General features: G+C 50.0%; 1 protein-coding gene across 3 annotated transcripts in view; it reads right to left on the reverse strand.

Moving 5' to 3' along the window:
• PTPN18 (protein tyrosine phosphatase non-receptor type 18) overlaps positions 1–20,783 on the reverse strand; it is a 47,752-nt gene that overhangs the window by 3,999 nt on the left and 22,970 nt on the right. For all 3 annotated transcript variants that reach the window (XM_035140958.3, XM_088658473.1, XM_088658474.1), the window contains 8 exons: positions 15,202–15,268; positions 13,624–13,701; positions 12,609–12,698; positions 9,804–9,886; positions 8,291–8,625; positions 5,130–5,212; positions 1,198–1,225; positions 17–121 (listed from right to left, as the gene is read on the reverse strand). In XM_035140958.3, the coding sequence (XP_034996849.3) occupies positions 17–121; positions 1,198–1,225; positions 5,130–5,212; positions 8,291–8,625; positions 9,804–9,886; positions 12,609–12,698; positions 13,624–13,701; positions 15,202–15,268 (869 nt within the window). The remainder of the gene's footprint in view (positions 1–16; positions 122–1,197; positions 1,226–5,129; positions 5,213–8,290; positions 8,626–9,803; positions 9,887–12,608; positions 12,699–13,623; positions 13,702–15,201; positions 15,269–20,783) is intronic.

Raw genomic sequence — 20,783 nt, forward strand, 5'->3', positions numbered from 1 at the left:
AGGTCCCCTTACTCACCCATTCCATTGGCAGGAGATACTACCGCATTTGGGCTACTCCTGGGACTGATGTTGCCCACATATTCATATTCTTGGGTGGGGGCGGTCCGAGGTGATGGTGGGGCTAGTAAAAAAAAAACCAACATGAGAGGATGCTAACTTCTCACATCAGCCTGCCTGTAACATAAACACTGAGGCAAACATCATCTAGAAAGCTAGAATATAGGGATGTTCATGTCTTGTGAAAAGTGGTCTGAAAGAAGAGTGCCAGCTGAGCCTTGCAGGCCACAAGGAAGACCCACAACCTTCTGAGATTTGTTGTCCTGGAAGGACTGGGGTCTTGACAAACTAGCACTCTAGTATGGCAAGGCAACTCAGAAGGAGACCTTGTAGAAGGTAGCAACAGCTTCCAGGAGGTTGTGGGAAACTAATAAGGCAGAAACTTTGGCCCTCCAGTTGTTGCTGAACTATAACTCCCATTGTCATTGTCCATTCACTGCTTGCTAGGGTTGGTGGATGTTGTCGGTCACCAACATCTGGAGGGCCAAAAGTCCCCCACTGCTGCAGTGAAGACTCCCTTGCCTGTCCATCTCTTGGAAGGCAGTCGCGCTCTCAGAAATGAGTCTTAAGCCATTTGAAGAGGAGCCAGCTAATTGGTTCTGTGTAACTTTCTCAGAGCTTGGCCCATCCCTAGTTTAGAAAGAGCACCAGTGGATCAGACCACAGGTCCACCATAGCCCAGCAGCCTGTTCTCACAGTGGCCAACCAGCTGCCCGTGGGAAGCTCACAAGCAGGCCTTGAGTGCAATAGCATTTGACCCACTTTGGATTTCCAACAACTCGCCTTTAGGCATCCTGCCTCAATACTGGAGGAAGTACATAGCCACTGTGACTGACAGCAATGTAGAACACATTCATTGAAGCCTCTCTTTAAATCCATCCGAGGAGATGCCTTCACTGCATCTTCTGCTTAGTGAATTCCAAAGTTTAACTATGTACTGTGAACATTTGATGACCCCCAGTTCTAGCACAATGTAAAAGAGGTGAAAACCCATCATCATTGGTAAAAGTAGAAGTCCCTGTACCATAAGATGTTTTTGGACTCCCATCAGCTCCACCCACCATGGTCAGGGATGATGGAAGTTGTAGTCAAACAACATCCATGTTCCTCATCACCATTCGAAAGTATTTTGCTTCTTACCTTTCTTCCCAGGTGATGAACTAAAAACCTAGGGAAAGGGAAGAAAAGTATTTGAAAGAGAAATCTGTCATGGATGCCTTGGCTGAGATTCCTGCATTGCAGGGGGTTGACCCTGGGGGGGTCCCTTCCAACTCGTTAAGATTCTAGGAAATCAAACATGTTTCTGCACTGCTCACACACACTTCATTCTAGCACTGCCCTTAGCGGACGGGGGAGTCACAAGGATGCATTTTATTGATTCCCTTATTAAATGTATATTCTGCCCTTGTTTCTGGAGGAGCCCAGATTAGCAAGCGCACCCAAAAGAAAAGCATTATAAAAACAAATATCATTTCATCCAGTGATGAAACAGCTGCCTGTAGATTACCTGGGACAAGACAAGAAGGGAAGAGTTCTCACTCTTAAAATAAGCAGCACTATGGCTAGATCTAAGGGACCCAGGTGGCGCTGTGGTTAAACCACTGAGCCTAGGGCTTGCTGATCAGAAGGTCGGTGGTTCGGATCCCTGTGACGGGGTGAGCTCCCGTTGCTTGGTCCCAGCTCCTGCCAACCTAGCAGTTCGAAAGCATGTCAAAATGCAAGTAGATAAATAGGAAGGTAAACGGCGTTTCCATGTGCTGCTCTGGTTTGCCAGAAGCGGCTTTGTCATGCTGGCCACATGACCTGGAAGCTATACGCCGGCTCCCTCGGCCAATAATGCGAGATGAGCGCGCAACCCCAGAGTCGGTCACAACTGGACCTAATGGTCAGGGGTCCCTTTACCTTTACCTTTATGGCTAGATCTAGGGGGAAATAAAATTGTATCGCTTTACAGATGGAGTGAGCCTTAGTGGGCAGGGTTGCTAGACTGGTTTTCCAACACCAAGTGCTGAGAGAGAGATAGAGGAGCAGGGGGGGGGGGTGGTGCAAGTGAAGTGGTGGGAACACCAGATTGGCTCTGCTGGGCCATGTGAGCCATAGCAAGCTCCCTGCTGCTTTGCTCCTCCTCTCAGGAACCAGGAGCGACTTCTGGTGTGTCAGCAACATAGCCCCTCCTGCTGCAGCTGCAGAGTAAGGACTTCCTCATTGACTTCTACCATATTTATGTTTAGGGTTTTGTCTGTTTTGTGCCCAAGACAAACAGCCCAGACATTTGAGCCAAAGGAAGACCCATTTTGCTGCAAGGGAAGGTGAATTCTCCCGGCTTATATAAATTAAGCATGCCAAGCACATGTGAATAATTTCTTATTTGCATAACTTTTTATGTACATTTTGGTCATTTTGTATCCTTCTGAAGTCTTGCTTACTATGGGAAATCATATTCAACAGATGCAATTCCTTCTGAGGCTTCACTAAATATTGCCTGCCACGTTTTCAAGCACATCTTCACAGCCCCAATGGCTAGAAAGTTGGTGTTTATTTGTGTGCGTTTTGTAAAGTGAAAGCCAAGGTTCTTAGGAATCTGATTTTTTTACTTCCAGTGCCAAGTTTTCTCCAGTTTGTTCGTCCAGCCCTGACTTTACTAAGCTGCACAGTTTATAACATTCTGGGGTGGGGTGGGAGTGGGGAGTGGTGGATTGACTTTCCCCCTTTTGACTCAATCATAACACACATACTGAGCCTCCCTTTGCAACTGCCTCCATATTCCTAAGGAGGGAGGCCTAACATGTTTCATGGTCCAGTGTGGGATGTAAAGCTGCAGTCAAGTACAACATTCCTACAATGGACATGTTAGGGATGTTTTGTCCCACTCAGGAGAAGACTTCCTGTTTCCTCCTGAGCTGGGACAGACTTGATGAGGGTGTGGTCTGTTGTACTAGCATGGAGGAGCACATGGCCTCCATGTTCGGATCAGTGGGCCTTCTCCATTTTGCATGTTGCTGTGTGTGTGGAGAAGTGACTGCTTAGTCGCAGTCACTTGGGACTAACTTCTTTATGGAATAGTTCTACAGTGGTGCCTCGCTAGACGAATTTAATTCGTTCCGACGGTCAATTCGTCCAACGAAAAATTAGTCTTGCGAGGCACCGTTTCCCATAGGAACGCATTAAAAGTTAATTAATGCGTTCTTATGGGCTCCGGGGGACTGGCGGCAGTGGCGGCGCTTGCTCGCTTGGCTCCCTCGAGGTCAGGCAGACAGGCGGCAACAGCCCCACAGCTGTCCTTGCTGTCGGCGGCAGGGGGAGAGGAACGAAGGAGGAGAAAGGGCTGCTTTCTCCTCCTTCGTTCCTCTCCCCCAGCCGCCGACAGGAAGGAGACATCCCGGGGTTTGGAGAAGCGCTTGCGCAGCGCTTCTCCGAACCCCGGGACCTGTCCTTGCTGTCGGTGGCAGGGGGACGGGAACGAAGGAGGAGAAAGCAGCCCTTTCTCCTTCATTCCTCTCCCCCCCCCCCCACCGACAGCAAGGACAGATCCCGGGGTTGCCGGCTCTGTCGGGCGGGGGAAGGGAGAAGCGGAGGACTGATCCAATCCTCCGCTTCTCCCTCCCCCCGCCCGACAGAGCTGAAGTGCGGCGGCATTTCGCCGCTTGCCTTCCCCAAGCCAAGGGGAAGGCAAGCGGCAAAAAGCCCGCGGCTGTGCGGGGGCTTTCGCACTGCCGCGCTTCGGCTCCATGCCCTGGAGCCGAAGGCCGGCGGTGTGAAAGTGAATAGCCCCCGCACCACTGCACTTCGGCTCTGGTTGACGGAGCCGAAGTGCGGCAGTGCGGGGGCTGCTTTTCCCCCTGGCACACAGCTGCTTGCCTTCACAGCCCCTGCACGGCCATACTTTGGCTCCGTCCCCCGGAGCCGAAGTGCGGCGGTGTGGGGGTGTTTTGCCGCCTGCCTTCCCCAAGCCAAGGGGAAGGCAGGCGACAAAAAGCCCTGGCAATTTTTCACTGCCCGCTGGACTTTGCAGTCGGAGGTTCGTTTTTCTATGGCCACGCTTCACAAGATGAAGCGGCGGCCATAGAAAATCTCGTCGTCTTGCGATGCAACCTCCGATCGCAAAATCCATTCGTCTAGCGAAAAATTTGTCTTACAGGGCATTTGTTAAGCGAGGCACCACTGTAGTTGTTATGTAACCTAAGCCTGCCTTCAGGGATATGTCTGTGAACCTGAATGAATCTGAGTAAACTACTTTTATATTCACGTTAATCAGATTCTTGTGTTTATTCTTTTAAAGAGGGATTAGAAGGGACTTTATCAGGAAGGAATCTCTAATAGTAAGATTCAGATGAGTCAGCAACAAGCTGATCGCTGCGTAATTTTAAAAGGGGGATGTTTGGAACTCTGCTAGAATATGGAACTTGCTAGCACAAGTTAGGAAGGATATCATTAAATAATATATCCTCTCCTGCCTCCCTAATCATCCCCACACTGTGTACTATTAACTTGCAAAGTGTTTTGAAATATCAGGTTCACATTGTAGTTGTTCACTAATTTTCCTATTCTACAGATGGGAAAATCAAGGCTGAGGCAACTTATCCAAAGCTAAACAACAAATACATTGTAGAAGAGGAACTTGAGCCCAGCCATAGGAGCCAACTCCTAGGGGCCAAAGTCCCCCCCCCCCCAATTTTTTTTTGAGGATGCCAACTCCCCCTCCAAGTGGATGGGCATTGCCATTCAAATGGTGTGCAGGCAACAAGTATTGGGATTGATTATGTGGAGGGGGCTTACCTTCCCCCCCCCATATTTTATTCAAGTTGGCACCCTGGAGGCCAGGTCTACTAAAGCCAAACACACCCTAAAAACCAATCTAAATCAGGGCTGGGGGACTCTGTGGCCCTTCCAATATGCTGTTGAACTCCTCCCCAGCCAGCAGGGCCAGCGGTCAGGGAGGGGGTAGTGGGAGTTGAAGAAGATCTGAAGGGTTACAGGCTCCCCATCCCTTCTGGTCTACAGTTTTTGTCGGAGGCTTATCGCAGTCCTGTGACATAGAAATGTGGCTGGGAAACACCACACAAGCTACATACTGTGGGCAGCAGGTTCCTCAGGGGCTTTTTCCCCAATCCATTGATGTGAGATGAGGAGGAGGTGACTCTGGGATTGGAATCGCCTGTAGCAGAGAGAAGAGATCAGACAAAGAAAAGGTTATTCCCGAGAGGTGCTTTCTGCATTCCCTTTGCTGTAACCACAACAGGTCAGAGCATAGCTGTCAAGTTCTCCCTTTATGAAGGGAAATTTCCTTATGCTGAATAGGCTTCCTCGCGAGAAAAGGGAAAACTTGACAGCAATGTGTCAGAGGGACCTAAACGTTTCCTCGGGATTATGATAATATTAGTATTACTGTATTAGTGTTGTTGTTGTTGTTGTTGTTACAGTCATACCTTGGTTGTTGAATGGCTTAGTTGTCAAACAATCGGCTTCCAAACGCCGCAAACCCGGAAGTGAGTGTTCCGGTCTGGAAACATTCTTTGGAACCTGGACATCCGACGTGGCTTCCATGGCTTGTGATTGGCTGCAGGAGCTTCCTGCAGCCAATCAGAAGCTGCGTCTTGGTTTCCGAACATTTTGGAAGTTGAATGGACTTCCAGAACGGATTCCATTCGACTTACGAGGTATGATTGTATTTGTACTATCAACTATATAATCAATGACCTATCAACAGATTCCTCTCTGACAGCTTACAATAATCTCATTGAGTTCTTGCAGGATGTGATCTCTGTTAACATAAGCCCAGCCAGCAAGCCCCGCATTGCTAAAGGGTGCAGATGCTTCGACCAAGAGTGCCTCACGAAGAAGAAAGCCTTAAGGAACTCTTATTTGGCCTATAGAAACACTGACCTAAACTATTTGTTGTTGTCGTTTAGTCATTTAGTCGTGTCCGCCTCTATCTGGGATATGATACCACCCTTGAATCTCTGAGGCAAAGGCTCTGGGACATCCCACATATCCGATCTCAATCTCAGGTTATCTGTGGCCCATTAGCAGTACGAATTATTATGGGTTCGATTTTAAGACACCTGCATATCTTTTAAATTTGTCTGTACCAACGTATCTGTGTCCTTTCACCAAAGCCTGATTAAATGTATTCCCAAAATAGGATCTGTGTATGCTCTCAGAGGAACCAGAGACCAAATTGCAAACATGCCCTGGATTATGGAGAAGGCTAGAGAGATCCAGAAAAACATCTACTTCTGCTTCATTGACTACGCAAAAGCCTTTGACTGTGTCGACCACAGCAAACTATGGCAAGTTCTTAAAGAAATGGGAGTGCCTGATCACCTCATCTGTCTCCTGAGAAATCTCTATGTGGGACAAGAAGCTATTGTTAGAACTGGACATGGAATAACTGTTGTTGTTTTGTTTAGTCATTTAATCGTGTCTGACTCTTGGTGACCCCATGGACCAGAGCACGCCAGGCACTCCTGTCTTGCACTGCCTCCCGCAGTTTGGTCAAACTCATGTTTGTAGCTTCGAGAACACTGTCCAACCATCTCGTCCTCTGTCGTCCCCTTCTCCTGGTGCCCTCCATCTTTCCCAACATCAGGGTCTTTTCCAAGGAGTCTTCTCTTCTCATGAGGTGGCCAAAGTATTGGAGCCTCAGCTTCAGGATCTGTCCTTCCAGTGAGCACTCGGGGCTGATTTCCTTCTGAATGGATAGGTTTGATCTTCTTGCAGTCCATGGGACTCTCAAGAGTCTCCTCCAGCACCAAAATTCAAAAGCATCAATTCTTCGGCGGTCAGCCTTCTTTATGGTCTAGCTCTCACTTCCATACATCACTACTGGGAAAACCATAGCTTTAACTATACGGACCTTTGTCGGCAAGGTGATGTCTCTGCTTTTTAAGATGCTGTCTAGGTTTGTCATTGCTTTTCTCCCAAGAAGCAGGCGTCTTTTAATTTCGTGACTGCTGTCACCATCTGCAGTGATCAAGGAGCCCAAGAAAGTAAAATCTCTCACTGCCTCCATTTCTTCCCCTTCTATTTGCCAGGAGGTGATGGGACCAGTGGCCATGATCTTGGTTTTTTTGATGTTGAGCTTCAGACCATATTTTGCGCTCTCCTCTTTCACCCTCATTAAAAGGTTCTTTAATTCCTCCTCGCTTTCTGCCATCAAGGTTGTGTCATCTGCATATCTGAGGTTGTTGATATTTCTTCCGGCAATCTTAATTCCGGCTTGGGATTCATTTAGTCCAGCCTTTCGCATGATGAATTCTGCATATAAGTTAAATAAGCAGGGAGACAATATACAACCTTGTCGTACTCCTTTCCCAATTTTGAACCAATCAGTTGTTCCATATCCGGTTCTAACTGTAGCTTCTTGTCCCACATAGAGATTTCTCAGGAGACAGATGAGGTGATCAGGCACTCCCATTTCTTTAAGAACTTGCCATAGTTTGCTGTGGTCGACACAGTCAAAGGCTTTTGCATAGGAATAAATGATTGGTTCAAAATTGGGAAAGGAGTACAACAAGGCTGTATATTGTATAATGATATTTGCAGCCTTTGAATGTTTTACTGTGGATTTTATTAGTCAACATCTAATCTATGAAACTTTTGTGAATTCCCATTTGAATTTGCTGTACACTCAAAGAAAAACCCCATGAAATACCCCCAAATCCAAATTTGCCATGATGACTAGAATCTTGTTTACTTGCATTGAAGTCATATGATATTCACAGAGCTAGTTTAGTGCAGTATTTTAAGAAAGTGTGCTATGATCCAGGGACATCCTTAGTTCAAATGTCTCTTCTGTCATTAGCTAGATAACAGCCTGTGCACGTTGGCTCAACAGCAAGTGTCACCACCAGTTCCGGATTACCCTCTTTGTCATGTAGGTCTGCCCTGGACTTCACCTGAGCTGCCTTTTGGCCAGTCACTCTTCTCTCAAGGACATCCCTTCCCCCATGTCTGCAACATGAGATGATAACGCTGACCTACCGTATCTTCCAGGCCTGTTGTTAGGGTCACTGAGATAATGTTTAGGGAAGTTTTAAATCTTTGATGTTTTATCGTGTTTTTACTATTCTGCTGAGAGCTGCCTGGAGTGGCTGGGAAAACCCAGCCAGATGGGTGGCGGGATAGAAATAATAAAATTATTAACTGAAGCACTTAAAACTACGGCATAAATGTTAAGTCATATACAGTTATACAATTTCTTAAGTGCATACAAACTATTACTTCACATCACCTGGGTTAATTTGGGCATATTCGCAGGTTGCCGCAGAAGCTGGCCGGTGTATGGGGCTTCCAGGCAGCGAGTGACTGGCTCGTACTCCTGCAAAGGCACTGGGGTCAATTGCCAAGGTGTCGGGCACATTGCTCATCCGAGGCTTCACTGCGGCATAAAGGGGTCCCTCTCCACTAAGCGGAGCCTCGTTGCCGGGAGGAAGAGGAGGAGAAGTGCCCATTCCACTTCGCCGGAGCTTGTTCACAACCGCATAGGTATCACCCATGTCCCTGAAGAGCTTGGGTGGTTGTTCTGGTGCTGATGTGGGTTGAGGGTCAGCCGGCACTGAGATGCTCCTGGATCAGAGAACACAGAGGTTGATGTGAAATCTCCACACAAGGCGAAGGATAAGAGTTATGAGTCAGGCTACTGAAGTTATCTATATTTTTAAAGGATGCATATTTGTAATGCACAAAATGTACACATACATTTTCTCAAGTGATTTCTTTTAGTTATTTCCCCTGCAGAGGAGTATAAAACAATTTAGGAACAGTAATTGCTTTAAGAAATCTTGTGCATGAGGAAGAGTTTGTGGTAATTTTACTTCTCAGCTGTAGCCCAGCCTAGGATTTCTCCAGAGGAACCCCCCCCCCTGCCCTCCTCTCCTTTTTAAAAGAGCTGTGGTCACACAGAACTTTTTGGGTTTCTCTCTCCTCCTTCCTAGTGAAGAACTGCCTGCAGTTGCTGCTCCTTCCTTATATCGCAGAGCTGTGGAGCTGGTGTTCTTCGTTCCAGCCTCCCAGCCCCAGGCCATGCTCTGCCTCTGCTTCCAGGCCCCTGTTCTGTGCCTGGAAGCTCCTCTAGACAGAGGTTCTTGATCCAAGTCCCTAGATTGGCTGGTGGAAGGCAGATGGCAGTAGATAAGGCATCAAGGGGAGGAGAGGTAATCTGAAAGCTGCAGTTGGAAAGGTATGTCTTGAGGAAGGCTTGACGGATGAGAAGAAGGCAGGGCTTTACTTCTTCACCCAAGTGACAGGTTCTTTGCTATCCACCCAAGTATTGGTTTTCATATGCCCCTCTGACATGTCCAAGCCTGAGCTTTGTGATTTGAAGGATGTCAAAATAGTGAGTATCAAGGTCAGAGAGAGGCGCTCATAGCTGCTGTAATGAAGTCTGTGTTTTTTATTATATATAATAATATCCATAGACTAGTGTCTGCCCTTCTCCACTGAATAAACCCAAAGTGAGCTACAGCTCCACATAAACATTTAAAGCATAAAACCAGGCAACCGAATAATCAATAATCAATAAAATATGAAAATGTATAACCAGCACCCGAACCATGTTGTACAATTGTGGAGGATCCTGACCCCTTTCCTAAGGCAGCCCAAAGTCTGCACCAGCTGGGCCTCCCCCATCTCGGCTGTCCCTGCTCTGCTTTCCTGCCAAACCAACATGGCTCTGCTTTCCTGCCAAACCAAGACAAGACGGCTGGGCTGCCGTCTCCCAGGCTCCATCTCCCAGCCTTCCTTACCGGTGGAGGAGGGTGCTTCGTTTGAGCGGGGCCACAGCCAGGTGTCGGAGGGAGAGGGCGTCGTCATAGAGGGGAAGACGGTTCTGTGTCAAAATCCGGAAGAACAGAAAGGAAGTAAGGGGCGATTTAGGCCAACACAGCTGTTTGAACATCCTACAGCAGGAAGTTTGCAGGAAGCCACGTCTGTGTGCTTTTGAGAGGGCAGCACACACACATTCAATCTACAGCAGCCAACGGGATGCCCTTCAGATGTTGTGGGGCTACAATTCCCATCAGCCCCCCCCCCGGCATGGCTAGCTACTCCTGCATTCAGTCCTAACATGTGAGCGTACATTTATTTTTAAAATTAGCTCTTTGTTTTTCACTGCTATTGCAACATCCCTTATACTTGCTATGTGTTCCAGAACTTAGGATGGCTGCTATACAGCCTTGTCAAGCCTGCCTAGTCCCACAGAAAGGAGCTTTCCCTGCTCAGAAATTAATAGGAACAGAGCCAGTATGCCTATTAACACAGGTGATGTAAAATAGAAGTTTGTGTTTGTGCTTAAGAATTGGTATAATTGTATAAAAACAAGGCTTAGTTTTTATATAGTAGCAAGACAAGCCCACCAAAGCAAACAGAGATTTCAGTTGCTTGGAGAAAACAAGCTAAATTTCATTTTTAGATACAAACATTTCTGTCTCTTCCTAATCCAGGTGTGGCTGGTGTGGGGGAAGAAGAGCTACACTGGGAAAAGGCCCTGGAGCAGCCTTCACGCACATATCTTAAGTGACCTGGGAGGGGAAGACTGCTGCAAAGGGGTTTTTTCCTGCCACCCTTCTTACATAGAAGAAGAGTCTTGCTGGGTCTGGTCAAAGGTCCCTCGCTCTGCTCTCACATTGTCCAGGCAGATGTTTATGGGAAGCCTGCCTGCAGGATTTGAGCGCAACAATACTCTCCCCACTTGGGATTCCCAGCAGCTGATCTACTGGGGCATCTGGCCTTCGACAGTGGAGGCTGGTAGCCATGGATTGCCTTCTCCGCCATGAATTGGTCTACTCCTTTAAAGCCACCCAAGCTGGTGGCCACCACTCCTTCTCTGCACGGGGTGAAGAAGGGCTTTCTTTTGTCAGCCTTCAGTCTCCCAATGCTCAGCTTCCTGGGGCAGCCCTGAGTCTTCCAGTATTCCCCTCTAGCTGGGGATGTCGTGTTTGAGGAATACACCCATTCAGTGGCAGTTCCAGGGCTTGTTGGGGGTGCGGAGAGGCTTCCTCAGCCACAGTGCCCTCTCAGTGGGGCCCCTTCCTCCTCCTCCTCCTCCCCATTGCTACAGCTGCCCATTCACTTCTCTTCCCCTCTGGCTCCAATGTGCACCACCTAATCCTCTCTCTACCCCCCCCTTTATTGAAGTGTACATTTTCTCAAGGATTGTGCAATTCTTGGGCAGACACTTATGTTTAAAGTGTTTGCTGCTCAGCTGATCTCTCCACACATGCCATTTGTTCAAAATTTTAAAAAGTGAATCAGCAAACTGGAAGATGGGGAAAGGGAAAAGGGAAAAAGGTAACACCTACTGGTGTGAATGGGAGCAAGCAGATTTGATCTTCAACTGCAGTTGAAGTGTGTGTGTTTGTGTGTGAAGTCTGAAGCAGTTGATGGGCTAATTCTTGCCTCCCTGCCCAGTTGTGAGCCTGAGGGAACTTCAAATGCCAGTATCTGGGCCACCCATGGGTGTAACTGGGGGAGGGCAAGTAAAACAATAGAAATACTTAACTAACTGACCCATCACATTGGTTCTGCCCCCTAACAAAAGTCCTAGCTATGCTCATGGGGCCACCATCGTATCTTGCTCACTTAAAGTCCCAGAGCCTCCAGATTCTTGTGGTATCAGACTTACACAGCTGGAACTCCCCAGTTAGTAGATCAGAACGATAAGTGAGTATGAAAGAGGAGCCTCCTTAAAGCACAGATTCCCGGCACTTGGACTTGTGTGCCAGAGACACACAGAGAAAAAGACAGCTAGCTAGGTTTGCTTTTATGGCAGCTGCCTGTATCTTTCCCTCCATTGCCAGGATTCTTGAAATGGGGAAGAAATGAGATTTAAACGTGCCATGTGAAGGCAGCCTGCAACTCCTCTCATCCCTGCCCAGTGGCCATCTGGGCTGAGGTTCATCTGGAGGGCTGCAGGATTCCAACCCCTGCAAAAAAGGAAGGGGGTGGCATTGCAGTTGTCCTGGGAATCCAAAGTTAGTCCTTTTCCTCCTCTTCTTCATCACCACCAAATTTTCTTTCTTAACATGCATTCAAAGCCAGTGTGGACCTGGGACATGAAGGTTTATCCCCCCCAGATGACCTTGGGCTAGTCGCTCTTAAAGCAGGGGTCAGGATGGGGCAGCGGAAGACCATGTATGTTGCCCTGAGTTCCTTGAAGAAAATGATATATTTGCAGTAACAAAATTATGAGAGCTAAAGCCACAACTGCATGTACAATCTTCAGGAATCTGCTGTGACATTTATGAATTCAGCTCACAAATGCAACCCAGAAAGGCTTCAAAGGATCAACTAAATATTTGGTCAAGTTTGATTAAAACTCATGAAGATTTTAAAAATCATACACTTTTATGCCCCTCAAAAACTGGAGGTCTATGGGCATCTAGCAGTACCTGTTTTCCGATTCCCCAATCAAAACAGCAATCCAAGGCAGAAACTGCAACAACGCCCCCCCCCCCTTCTGCCTACTTTCACAGAGGAATGAGGAAAAGCTGCCCTATGTGGGAAGTTCCAGAAACTCCAGCATTGCTTTTGGTTTTGGATTTGTCTCTTACTTCTTTGACGTTTTCATAGTTTGAGTCAGATAAACTCAGGGCAGCCCGGAACATTTCAGTGACCGCATGGTATACAAACTCATACTGCTCCTGCCAAGAAAAGAGGAGATATGAGAGGAGAAGGCTGATCTATGAAGGGAAGCTCCTCAAGCCCTTCAGGTTCGGCCACACTTGAGGGCAGCGCTCACCAGCTTTTTGAGGCTCATGGACACAGTGGAATTTTTGAGCAAGTGCCATGGGTGCCATGCCTTCTCTAGACCTACACCCCCAGAAAAGTTTGCCCCCAATTGAGAGAAGGAGAGGACGTATGCACTCACTTCGCTTTTCCAGGGGACTAGGCAAAAGTTGGATCCCAAAGAATTCATAGGAGTCTTGAAAAGCCCATGCAGCCGAAAGAGGAAGTGGGAAAAACATCACCCTTCCCACTTCCTCCTTCAGCTCTGTGGACTTTCCAAGGGAGAAAAAGGCAACCCCCCTCAGCCCCTCAGGATTAAGTGGCGAGAGTGTCGGAGGAGCTCAGAAGCCTTTTTGGACATCAAGCGAAGCCCTCCAGGTGACCCCTGCTTTAGGATCACCAAATACAAAGACATAGAGATAAACAGTCTGTACACTAAATTAGTCTGCTGCCCCCTGGTGCAGCGTGGGGTGCTGTCGAGCGCCGGGGTGAGCCCCACTGGTGCCTGGGATGGGCATGTGCACTGCATAATGGGGGAGGGCACACTGTGGGGTGGAGTTAGCTGCCAGAGTGACTGCTTCCCTGCCAGGCGCCATCCAGATAGAGGGCACCTGGGAGCAATGTGATGGCTTGGGTACCCTGTGAGCCCAGCGCCACCCAGGGCAATTCGCCCCTGCCTAGCTACACCACTGGTGCCGTCCCTTCGCCAGATTCAGCTGCCAGCCCAGCCATCCTCTGCATGTCATGGAATGCTGGAGGACTCTGTCAGGAGACGCAACATCTTTGCCTCGGGCAGCAAAATGTATCAGTCTGGATCGGAGCAATGACTGAGGGGCTCACCTGGGTCTGAACAGCAGCTGGCCTCTGCTTCCTCATTTCTAGGACAACATCAAAAATACTGAAACGCGGAGAGATTCTCTGAAAAGTAGAGGAGAAGTTGGCAACTGGGGAAATGTTTGCAATAATAATAATAATAATAATAATAATAATAATAATAATAATTACTATTATTACTATTACTATTATTACTATTATTAATACTCCGTCCATCTGGTTGGGTTTCCCCAGCCACTCTGGGCTGCTTACAGTACATATAAAAACATATTAAAACACCAGACATTAAAAAATTCCTGATCCAGGGCTGCATGATATCTGACTGAAGGTTCCCACATTTGCCACTGCTTTACTGCTCCCCATTTCATTTGCTGTTTCCTCTGAGCTATGTGAGGGTATCATAAGTGGTATCTTCCCCAAAGAAGCAGAGGGCAAGGGAAGGTGGGGATTTTGCAGGGATCAACCAAGTACTGGATCTTGATGTTTGTTGTGGGAGCTGAGACTGCCGTACAATAGTTCTCTCCAAGGGACACTTTTGTTCCTCATTTTTGTTCCTCATTTTATATACAGATGGAGGCTATATACTGAGATGGTGAAGTTATGGACTGTGTCAACTCAGACTGCTGGAGAAAAGTTATATTTTTGAACACTTCTCCCCACCTCCAAGTGTAAAAACATAACTACTTGTAAATTAATAGTCTTATTCCGATAAGCTATTTTATGAACAACTGTTTATGAATTGGTTCCTGGGAGGGGACGGTCTTATTTCCATGGATTATATGAAAGCTGTTCTAGGAGCCTATTTGGCTGAGTCACAGACGACTCTGGGGTTGCAGCGCTCTTCTTGCTTTATTGTCCAAGGGAGCTGGCGTACAGCTTCCAGGTCATGTGGCCAGCATGACACGGAAATGCCGTTTACCTTCCGCCAGAGCGGTATCTATTTCGAACTGCTAGGTTGGCAGGAGCAGGGACCGAGCAACAGGAGCTCACCCCATCGCAGGGATTCAAACAGCCAACCTTCTGATTGAGGCTCTGTGGTTTAACCCACGGCGCCATCTGCGTCCCTTTTTGGCTGAGGAGGAGGGTTCAAAGGCTCTAAATGAATAAACCATGTCCAGAGTTCTGCCATATATAGAAAACAGATTTAATTAAAGTGTTGCATGCAATGCACAGATGTAGCAAGAGGTTCACTACAAAAGACACATTCACTGGCAAAGCCAGACCAGGCACTCATCACACCCAGTTCCTATGCAGCACATATTCCAAACAGGAATTCTATCTCTTTTGGGGAAGAAGGGGCAAATTCTATTAAAATCAAATTCTAATCATATTTCAATTCAACACCATTTTAAAAAACAAAGTCTACATTTTATCCATCAGTCTGTCCGCTTGCCTGCCTGCCTATCCACCCACCCAGCCAAGAAATACCCAGCACACACAGTCACTTTCTAAACAAGAAAACAGCAACAATGTATGGTCAAACATCCTTCTGATATTTGTTGTTCCAACAGACAAAAATATTGGACCCAATCCACCCAGCTTCCTCAATCCTCCAACCCTCAGATCTGACTTGCCTAGAAATACCTGTTTCAGCAGCAGCTGCCGTATGTATTCCAGGGTGCAGATCACACCAGTCCGGCCACAGCCAGCACTGCAGAGGAGGAGGAAAGAGGGTGAGAGAGGGTCTGCAAAATAACAGACCTTATTTCAGATCTGTCACAGTGGCCGGAGCGGGCTACTTCAGAGTAACGACTCTACACAGCTCTGCATTTTATTCTTTTATTGGTGCTGCGTATTTACAGTGCTGAAGTCATTGCTATATACACGGAGCTATGTGTTCAGTCGGGTTCAGAACCTCCGAATGGCTTTTGGCGCGTCTTTCTCCAACACAAAAGCTTTGGCAGACCCATCCTCTTTCCCCTCCTCTTTCTGCGTAATTCCGGAGTTGGGGGGATGGGTCTCCCCCCCTTATTTGCCCCTTCCTGTCCCACCTGGGACCCTGGCTCCTCTACCTTGCCTGAGCCTCGGACACGACTTCCTGCTTCTCCACTGGAATCGGAACTCTCTCTGCTTTCCCCTGTGCTCGGGGATGGGCTTGAACTCAGGAGGGGAGGGACTTCGCGATATCCCCTGTCCCTCACATCCACCACCCTCCCAAGCTCTCCTTCTCCCCTCCCCAGGTCCCCCCCATGTGTCGGTGACGACTGGAAGCCTAAGAACTCAGTACTTTCCGAGCCCGTTGGTGTGAACACCTCCCCCCAGTCCTGCGAGCCCCCCCCTTCCGCCTGGGAGGACGGGAATCCTAAAAAGTCCGTGGCGTCAGAGCTGGTGGGGGTAAAAATGTTCTGCCAATCTGCTTCTTCCTCTGACTGGGTGGATCTCGGTGACGCCCATACCTCGTCCTCTGGTTCCTCAAACTCCGCTTCCCAGCGCCATGGTGAACTGCTCTCCCGTGCTTCCTCCCCCTCCCCCTCCCTTTCCATGTGCCAGGGCTTGGGTCTGTGGGGAAAGAGGGCGTGAAATTCTTCTACCAGGAATTCCTCCTGTATCTGAGTGGCTGGGACCCATTCATTCTGTGACGGTGGAGCATCCTCCCATGCCATGAGGTACTCCAGGCCCCCCACCCCTCTCCGTGAATCAAGGATGGCCGTGGCCTCATTGAGTTGCTCCCTGCCTTCCCTCTCCCCCCCTCCCTCGGGGGTTTGTTCGCTGTCTCGGAGCCTGCTGCTTTCCCTGTACGGCGACAGCAGCGATCTATGAAACACTGGATGCACCCTCATGTTCTCTGGCAGTGCCAGCCTGTATGCCACCGGGTTTACCTGCTGCGTGACCGTGAAAGGGCCCAACCTTCTGGGTGCCAGCTTCTTGCACCTCCCTCTGGTGGGAAGGCCCTCCGAGGACAACCAAACCTTGTCCCCCACCCTGATGACCTTCCCCGGTCGCCTGTGGCGATCTGCCCCCTTTTTGTACGCTTCCTTGGCCCTCTCCAAGTGTTCTCTGAGCTGCTGGTGCACCGTCTCCAGCTCCTCTGCCCAATCCTCTGCCTGCGGGCCCTCCTCCTCCTCCTCCCCCTCCCTCTCCGGGAAAGATCTGAGGTCGCGCCCGTAGTTGGCCTTAAAGGGCGACACCCCTGTGGAGACGTGCACCGCATTGTTGTAGGCAAATTCTGCCAGTGGCAGGCGATCCACCCAGTCCGTTTGCCTCTGGCTGACGTAGCATCTCAGGTACTGCTGCAGAATGGCGTTGACCCTCTCTGCCTGTCCATTGGTCTGCGGGTGCCGAGCCGTCGACAAGCTAACCTCCACCTGCAGGAGGTTCATGAGCCGCCTCCAGAACCTGGAAACAAATTGGCGGCCTCTATCCGAAATAACCCTTAAAGGTAATCCATGCAGTCTGAATACGTGGTCAACAAACAGTTTGGCTGTCTCTTCTGCAGAGACCGCCCTGGCACACGGTATAAAATGGCACATTTTGGACATAAGGTCCACCACCACCAACACTGCGGTCTTGCCCCTGGACGACGGCAGGTCTGTGATGAAGTCCATTGACACTACTTCCCACGGCCTGTGCGGGGTGGCTAATGGCTCCAGCAACCCTGCTGGTGCTGCTCTGACCACCTTTGCTCGTTGGCAGGTGTCACAGCCCCGTACATAGTCTCTAACATCTTCCCGCACCCCTGGCCACCAGAAGTGTCTCATGACTAGGTGAGCGGTTTTGTCCCTTCCAAAATGACCCGCCGTTGGGTTGTCGTGCATCTGCTTGAGGACCTTACGTCTAAGCTGGGTGGTGGGCAGGTACAGTGCACCCTTGTAGAAAAGCAGCCCCCTGCGGTCTGTGAAGTCTTTTGCCTGCTCCCTCCCCCCTCTCAGTTCTCTGAAGATGCGGGTGGCAAATTCATCAGCTGCTGTCAGTGCTGTGAGTTCTGCCTCGCTCACCACTGCTGCTCCGCAGGACCATGCTGATGGGGGGGAAATGTGCCTGGGTGCTGGTGGCAACTCCTCCTCCATGTACTCTGGCTTGCGGGATAGGGCATCCGCCCTGACATTCTGCTCCCCCGGGATGTAGTGGATTGAGAAGTTGAAGTTCGAGAAGAACTCTGCCCACCGTATCTGCCGCTGATTGAGCACCCTGGCAGTTCTCCAGAACTCCAGGTTCTTGTGGTCTGTGCACACCTGGATGGGGTGCTTGGCGCCCACCAGGAAGTGTCGCCAGTGCTGGAACGCAGCGTGGATCGCGAGAAGTTCCCTATCAAACACTGTGTAGTTGCGTTCTGGCTGGGTCAGCTTCCTGGAGAAGAAGGCACAGGGTCTCCACTCTCTGTTGGCGTCCAGTTGCAACAGAATCGCTCCCAAAGCCTTGTCTGAAGCATCTGTCTCCAGGCGTAGGGGCGCATCCTGCACCACGTGGAACAGGTGCTGGTCTGAAGCGAACACCCTCTTGAGGCTTTCGAACGCTGCTTGCGCCTCCGGTGTCCACCGGAACTTCTGCTTGCCTCTCAGGCAGTCGGTGATAGGAGCCGTGACACGAGAGAAGTTCTTGATGAACTTCCTGTAGAAGTTAGCGAAGCCTAGTAGGCGTTGGGCATCTTTGCGCGTCCTGGGGCTGTGCCAGTCCAGGATGGCCTGCACCTTGTCCTTGTCCATCGCCAGCCCCTTGTCTGACAGCTTGTAGCCTAGGAAGTCCACCTCTTTGGTGTGAAACTTGCACTTCTCCAGCTTCACATACAGGTGGTTCTCCTTCAGGCGCTGCAACACCTCCCTGACATCCTTCACATGCTGCACTGGGTCATTGGAATAGATAAGGATGTCATCTAGGAAGACCAAGCAGTTCTTGAAGAGGAGGGACCCCAGGACGTGGTGCATGAAGGCCTGGAAGCATGCTGAGCCCCCTTGCAACCCGAAGGGCATCACCAGATATTCAAAAGAGCCCAGAGGCGTGAACATCGTGGTTTTCCATTCATCGCCTTCCCGGATCCTGATCAAGTTGTACGCCCCCCTTAGGTCTAGCTTGGTGAAAATCTTGCCCCTGCGTGCCGCTGTCAGGAGATCATCCACTCTGGGCATGGGGAAAGCCACTGGCTCTGTCACTGAATTCAGTCGTCTGAAATCCACCACAAGACGGCGCTGTTGCGTGTCTTTCTTGTCCACCCAGAAGACCGGGCTGCCCCCTGCTGCCTTGCTTTCTCTGATGAACCCCCGCTTGAGGTTCTTGTCGATAAAAGCGCGCAGATCTTCCAGTTCCTGATCTGACATGGCGTACAGCTTGGCTGGGGGTATAGTTGCCCCTGGCACCAGGTTGATCTGGCAGTCGAAAGGCCTGTGTGGGGGTAGGTGGTCGGACTCCGCTTCGCTGAAGACCTCCTGCAGGTCCCAGTACGGCTTGGGTATCGCCTCACCCCCTTTGACGTGCATGGTGGCCACCGTGGCTATTGGAGGCCCCTCCCCTGGTTGGTGCTGCATGCAATGTTCCAGACAAAAGTCCGACCCAAACGTGATGCATCTCTGGTGCCAACTGATGGAGGGGTCGTGGCGCGCCAGCCAGCTCATGCCCAAGACGATGGGGGGGTCTGAGATGGTGGTGACGTTGAATGCCAGTGTCTCAGAGTGCCTTCCCACCGTCATTCTCATGGGGGGGGGTTTGATGAGTGATGGCCCCTCCCAGCAGCTCCCTGCCGTCAATGGTGGCTACGTGCAAGGGAAAGTTCAGCTGCAGAAGCTGTATTTTGTGCTCTTCTGCAAAGTTTCTCGAGAAGAAGTTGGCAGATGCACCACTGTCAATTAAGGCGAGGACTGTCAGGGGACAGCCATTTGGGAGCGTTAACGTCACTTCTAGAACCACTCCTGCTCTGGGAGGGGTGGGCTGGCTCTGCTCCGCGCTGTGCGGGTGGGCGGGCTGGGGCTGTTGTCTGCTGACTGCGCCTGGCTGCTGCCCCTTGTCTCCTGCAACCAGGCTTTCCCGTTTCCCTGCTGTGGTGCGGCGTCAGTGGGGGAGGGCACAACCGTTCCCGCCTTTCCTTGCCACTCTCTGCGATGTGGGCAGTCTCTGACGAGATGCTGGGGGGAGTTGCAGAGAAAGCAATTCCCGCCCCTTCCCTCCTTGCGTCTTGTCGCCGCTGGGGTTTGAAAAGCCCCCCCGCGCGCGCTATCAATTTGCATGGGTTCCTGGTCCTGGCTGGTCCCAGGCGTGGCTTGGAAGGGTTGTTGGGGGAGTGGCTTCTCCTGCGACCGTGGGAACCAAGCCCGCTTTGCGCGCGTTGCTTGCTTGTCGTTCCACCGGGATTCCTGTCTCACCCCCACCGCCAGAGCCGCTTTGCTCAGCTGATCCATATTACTGGGCTTTGGACCTCTCGAGAGCTCATCTTTCACATCCTCATTCAACCCCAGGTAGAACGCCGCTTCCATCGGAGGCGAGTGCAGTTCCCACCCCAGTCTGTGCACTAGCATGGTGAATCTCGCCCAATATTCGCGAACTGTCATTGTTCTTTGCCTTAAATTATGCAGTTCCTCCTTGGTCTGGTCCGTATGACTATCGGACGCATACATAGTTTTTAAAGCCTCTAGAAATAGTTTGACATTCTTCATGCAAGGATTTTTTGTCGCGATTAACGGTCTTAGCCACTCCCTGGCTGCCCCTGTAAGGTGTTCCACAATAAACGCTACCCTGTGCTCATCATCAGGGAACTCATCATGGTGCAGCTCAAGAGCATACACGATCTCAGTCTCAAAGCCATGATATTCCCTCGGGTCTCCATTGAACTTGCTTACTAGGGTCCCCGCTCTCCTTCCTGGCAGCACTTGGAGTTGGGGGGCCCCTCCCGCCTTGTTTTTCTCGGCATCCAGCTTGTTTTGGAGCTCTACCGCCACCGCCCTTAATTGCTGCTCTTTTTCCTGAAGCGCTCTCACCTGTTCCGCAAGTTGTAGCCGGTCCTCCTGGACCTTCTTGGTTTCTTCTTTAGCTGCCTTTAATTCCCCCTGTGCCTGCAGCGCCAGGTGCTGCAGGTCCTGTTGGGCTTTCTCCGCGATCTGCCGCCATTTCTCCGCCTATGACGCACTCATCCCGGCAACTCCAAAGTAGCCCAAAAAAAGATTCGGAGGTTGCTGTCACAGTGGCCGGAGCGGGCTACTTCAGAGTAACGACTCTACACAGCTCTGCATTTTATTCTTTTA

The sequence above is a fragment of the Zootoca vivipara genome, chromosome 15 (assembly GCF_965207765.1).
Source record: "Zootoca vivipara chromosome 15, rZooViv2.hap1.1, whole genome shotgun sequence".
In the NCBI taxonomy this organism is placed as follows: Eukaryota; Metazoa; Chordata; class Lepidosauria; order Squamata; family Lacertidae; genus Zootoca; species Zootoca vivipara.